This window comes from Agelaius phoeniceus, chromosome 12 (assembly GCF_051311805.1).
Source record: "Agelaius phoeniceus isolate bAgePho1 chromosome 12, bAgePho1.hap1, whole genome shotgun sequence".
NCBI lineage: Eukaryota > Metazoa > Chordata > Aves > Passeriformes > Icteridae > Agelaius > Agelaius phoeniceus.
Window position 1 is genome coordinate 15,084,918 of NC_135276.1, and position 4,861 is coordinate 15,089,778.

The 4,861-nt window shown below is 66.0% G+C and overlaps 1 protein-coding gene across 1 annotated transcript; it reads right to left on the minus strand.

Annotated features, from left to right (window-relative positions):
- Nucleotides 1–317: 317 nt before the first annotated feature.
- Nucleotides 318–4,010, minus strand: TPPP3 (tubulin polymerization promoting protein family member 3). The gene is made up of 4 exons (XM_054640824.2): nt 3,887–4,010; nt 2,585–2,935; nt 1,403–1,556; nt 318–1,168 (listed from the first exon to the last, which is right to left on the minus strand). Exons 2-4 carry the CDS (start codon nt 2,770–2,772, stop codon nt 980–982), a joined length of 531 nt encoding a protein of 176 aa, XP_054496799.1. The 5' UTR covers nt 2,773–2,935; nt 3,887–4,010; the 3' UTR covers nt 318–979.
- Nucleotides 4,011–4,861: the final 851 nt, after the last annotated feature.

Consider the following 4,861-nt stretch of genomic DNA (forward strand, 5'->3'; position numbering starts at 1 on the left):
GCAGCCGGGTTCCTGCTCTCTCTGAGTGACCATCCCATCCCGGAGCTGCCGTGCCGCTCTGGAGCCCGGCCTGTTCCCAGGGATCGTTACCAGGAGCTCCTCGTGTGTTTGGTTGCAAACAGAGCAGCAGTGGGAGCCAGGCGCTCGTGTTTGTGTGCCTGCGGTTGCTCAGGCAACTCGGGGCCAGCCAGGAGCTGCCAAAACCCTCGGTGGCCAGGGCCAACCCCCGGCACAGCTGCCCGGGGCGGCCGAGCCCCCTCTGTCCGGCCGGGGGAGCAGCCAGAGGGGTCGGGCCCACGAACAAACCAGAGCGGAGCTCAGTGCGGACGGGGTTTATTGCAGAGCCGGGTTACAGCGCGGGCCTGCAGCATCCTTTGGTTTGGGCTTCACGAAGGGAGCGGGAGGCCACGGGGGTTCAGGTCGGAGACCTTTGCCGCTGTCCAGGCGACACCGAACAGTCGCGGGTGCATCCCGGGGCTGGGCCGGGAGCGGCTCCGGGACGAGCGGCACCGCCGGGCCTGAGGCTCGAGAACCGGGGAGCGGCTGGGCCAGGCAGCCCCGAGGGGAGGGAAGGAGGCGGCTGTGGTGGAGCTGCTGCGGGTTAAGGCAGGGCCCCGGAGGGCAGCACAGCGGCGGTGCCCGGTGGGACACGGAGGGTGCCCCGAGAGCCGGGGCTGAGGTAGGGAAGGTGTGGGTGCCGGCGGGCAGGGGAGCCCTGAGGAGCAGCGCTGTTAGTGCGGTGTGGGGCTGCGGTGACAGCACGGGGGACACGGAGGGGCGGGGGGATCGCAGCACGGGGGGGACGGACACAGCGCTGGGGCAGAGCTCTGGGCCCGGCGATTTCCCCGATCCCCCCAGCGCCGGGGGCCGATCCCGCCAGCCCGGGCCGGCCCCAGCGCAGCCTCCCGGGCCCGGCTCACGGGCACGTCCCGGGGCTGTGACCGAGCCCCCGGGCCGGTCGCGCCACGGGCACCCGTCCCTACTTTTTGACTTTGGCGTCGTAGGTGCCCGCGTTCTTGTAGGCACTGACGTAGCCGCTGGTGTCCACGATGTTCTCCCGGCCACTCTTGCCCTTGCCCTTGCCGCTCTCGTCGAAGCGCTCCTTGTGGGAGCCCGTGTACTTGGAGGTGTCCGTCAGCCTCTCCACAGCTCCCACTGTCTTGGCTTTCTGCAGTGGGACATGGGAGACAAGAAGATGCTCCATCCCCTTCCCACACAAGTCCCATCCCTTGCCCCACACAAGGTCCTGACACCCACCAAAGACCCTGCTGTGCCCCTGTGCCCTATGAGACCCTCAGGTCCCCCTCACCTGGGGCCATGGGGTCTCCTAGAAAGCATCTGCACAGGGGGCAGAGCCCCATCCTCCCCTCCTGCTCCCACAGCCCAGGGGCTCCTCACTCACCGTGACACCCACGTTAATGGGCTCCTTCCCTGCCACCAGCTGGCAGATGGCTTCATAGGCCTCCTCTTTGCTCTTGTCCTTAAACCTCTTGGGGGCCAGCTCCTCCAGCGCCTTCTTGAACTCCTCGTAGTTGATGACACGGGCTGTCTTCCCTCTGCAAGAGCAAAACTCAGGCTGCCACCAGCACATCTTTGCCTCCAAATGGGATGAGCTGCATCAGAGAGACCCTGACTTTGTTCTACCCTCACCCACTTCTGAAATTCAGCTACAGCCAAATAGGCTGGGCTGGGCACAGCTGGTGCTGAGCTCCAGGAGCCTTCCAGACAAATGCTGCTGAAGTCCCTGTTACCAAACACCAGTGTGCATGGAAGTGCTCTAGGACTTGGTGCTGGTGTGAAGAAGGGGAGTGCATCCATCCCCACTTCTCCCAGCTGCCTGGGTTGCCCACCACACTCTCTCCTCTGGCAGGCATCAATCCTCCAGTCAAATTTGGAAGGACATGTACAGAGCATCTCTCCCAGGAGCTCCTGGTTCTCATCTCTAGGGCAGCACGGCAACCTGCTCTCCTGCACCCCAAAACCTCCCAGTGCTCAGCTCCATGTGACCCAACTGAGGAACATGGGAATTCCTGGACAGAGCACATGGAGGAAGCAGGTTCTCCACCTGTTCCCACACCCTGGTGTGGAGCGTGAAGCATCATTGTGTCCCCAGGGACCCTAAAAGCAGTTCCAGGAGCCTTTCAGCCCTTCAAGCTGCCCCTATTACTCCCATGGACCAGGATCCTCCCCAAGCTTGGGTGTTGGCTGGCCAGGCCCAGGGAAGGGCCACAGCACATGGGACAACCCTGAGCACCTTCCTCTGCTCCCTGTGGCACCTCTTGAGAGATGGGAACCTGGCAGAGCCAACCAGGCCCACCCCAACTCTTGGAGTGGGAGCAGGGACACAATCTCTGCACCAAATCTGAGCCTCCCACCTCCAAATTTGGGTTGATTTATCATTAGGTCTTGCAGAAGCAGCCACATGTCCCCCCTGAAGGTGGGACACTGCAGGACAGCTCCCACAGCTCTGTGACAAGTGGAATGGACAGCCTGGGCACACAGCAGGGGGAGCAGAGCTCTGTGGGGACCCCACACCCAGACACCCACGCCCTGCCCATCCTGCAGAGGCATCCAAGTCACTTACTTCACCTTGGAGAAGACAATGTCCACGTCGGTGCTGGTGACGCTTTTGCCGTCGGTGACTTTGCAGTCCTTGCACAGCTTGGCCCAGTTCTTGCCATTCATCTCCTGCCCCGTGGCCTTGGTGTCGCCGTAGATGGCGAATTTGCGGAAGCTCTCCTCCAGGGATGCCACCTCAGCATTCCCGGCCATGGGGCTGCAGGATGGGCCCGGCACCACCCAGGCTCCTGCTGGCGGCACGGCAGAGCTCAGCCGGCTGCTCGAGGCCCTCGAGGGCAGCAGCGGGAGGAGGAGGAGGAGGAGGAAGGCTGGCGAGGATGGAGGCTCCGCAGCAGGATCGGGGTGTTGGCAGCACCTGCGGGCGTGGGGTGAGGGCTGACAGCAGGCTCGGATGAGCCCCGAGGCCGAAAGCCAAGAACGCGTCTTGGGGAATGGAGGCTGCTGGTCGAGAGCTGTCAGCAGCGAGGCTGCCGGCTCCGGGGCTGGCGGGGAGTGAGTGCATCAGCCTGTCCCTCGGGAGTACTCTCCGGGAATGACGCAATGCGTCCGCCTTCATCCCGCTCGCTCTCACATCGCACAGCGGCCCCGCCGCCTGCCTTCAGCCCCACCTCTCCCCTGCCTCCATCCCCCTGTGCGGAGCTGCAGCACCCCAGCCTGTGACTGCCCCCAGGGCTGGGCCAAGCGTGATGCCCTGCAGGGTGACAAGCAGCAAACAAGTCTCTGTACCCCGTGGCGGCACTGTTGCTGCTGTCCCGTCCCCGCTCGCCATCGCCTCGCCAGCCTCGCCCTGGCGGCTCAGCATCCCTCACCCACAGCATCTCGGCCGGGACTGGGCACGGCCGAACTCCGGGGAGCTCCAGCACCCAGGGGCTTCTCCGGCACCCCGAGGCGCAGAGCGGGTACCTCGCCCGGTGGGTGTCCGGGCAAGAGAGGCTGGCGTGGGGCCCCGGAGCCTCGGCGAAGGCCGGGGAGTGGTCCCTAAGACCGTCGCTAGGGAGGATGGGCGTTGCCCGGCGACCGTCGCTAAGGAGGCGCGGCGGGGCGGGGATGCCGCCGGTCCCCTCCCGGCCCCGTCCTCCCGCGGGCTCCCGCAGCCCCGGGCCCGCACGGCCCCGCAGCGGCAGCCGGGGCTCTCCCGCCCGGCTCGGAGGTCTCTGCCCGCGGCCGCGGGGTGCCGGGGCAGCGACGGCCCCGCTCGCCCTCCTCCCGGGTTTCCTCCCTCTCTCTCTCCCTCCCCGTGCAGCGGCCCCGGGACGGGCACCCGAGGGGCGGCGGGTGCGGGGGTCCCGGCCGCTCGGTCTCTCACCTCCCGGTCACTCGCTCCCCTCCCGGCGCCGCGCTCTGAGGCGGGCGGGGGCGGCCCCGCCGCCTGTTTAAGGCGCCGCCATGGGGACGGGAGGGGCCGGGCCGCCCCCGCCCGCCTCCCCCGGGCCGCGGCACGGCGGGAGCGCCCTCGGGGCGGGGAGAGGAGCCCGGGCAGCGGACCCGGGACCACCTCTGGGACCCTCCACGAGCCCATGAAGCCTCTCTGCTTCCCCACGAGACCCTTCCAGCACCTGGCAGGTCTTTCCTACACCCCACAAGGTCTCTCCATCACCTTACAAATCCCCAGCGTTGTCCCACAAGGTCCCTTTAGCACCCCCCGAGGCCCCACCATAAACCCACAAGGTCTCTCCACCACCCCTCAGCACAGACTCCCCCTGGCACCCCGGCTGTGCTGTACCCTGCAGCCCTTCCCCTGCCCCACACAATCACCATGCCCCCCATAGAGGAACTCTGCCCAGGCTGAGGAGGCAATGCCAACCCCTCTGGTGTGTCAGGGACCGTGGTGAGCACCTGTGGCCCAGTGGGACCTCCTTGGAGCAGCCACATGCTAGCACTGCCACCCTGGCAGCCTGGAGCATGACCACAGCAGGGCTCCCAGTGGGTGCTGCGAGCTGAGGCAGTACCCAAATATTGTGGTTGTCATGGAGCCCCAGCACAACCCACATCTCTTACTCACTGCCCCACCTCAGCTGTTTGCCCAGAGCCTGCTTTGATCCCCATGCCCTCCTGGCATCGCTCGGGGGTGCAGGGCATCGTGGGTGATCGGCTGCAGCACCAGCAGGAGCTGTGCAAGCAGGACACACAGTGTGAGATTTGCTGCTGCCTTGGGGGTCCTGAGGACAAATCAGCAGCTTTAGGGACTGGGAAGTGGCTCAAACATCAATCTTTGGCACTGTCTGTGGTCTGTCTGCCCTGCTCCCTGTGCAGAGAAGCTGCAGGTTAAGGACAAACACAG

Bases quoted from the DNA above. Each gene is read 5' to 3' on its own strand.
- TPPP3 (XM_054640824.2), bottom strand. From the start codon at position 2,772: ATGGCCGGGAATGCTGAGGTGGCATCCCTGGAGGAGAGCTTCCGCAAA. The intron at 1,557-2,584 runs GTAAGTGACTTG...TTGCTCTTGCAG, and splicing joins ATTGTCTTCTCCAAGGTGAA to AGGGAAGACAGCCCGTGTCA. The intron at 1,169-1,402 runs GTGAGTGAGGAG...GTCCCACTGCAG, and splicing joins CCATTAACGTGGGTGTCACG to AAAGCCAAGACAGTGGGAGC.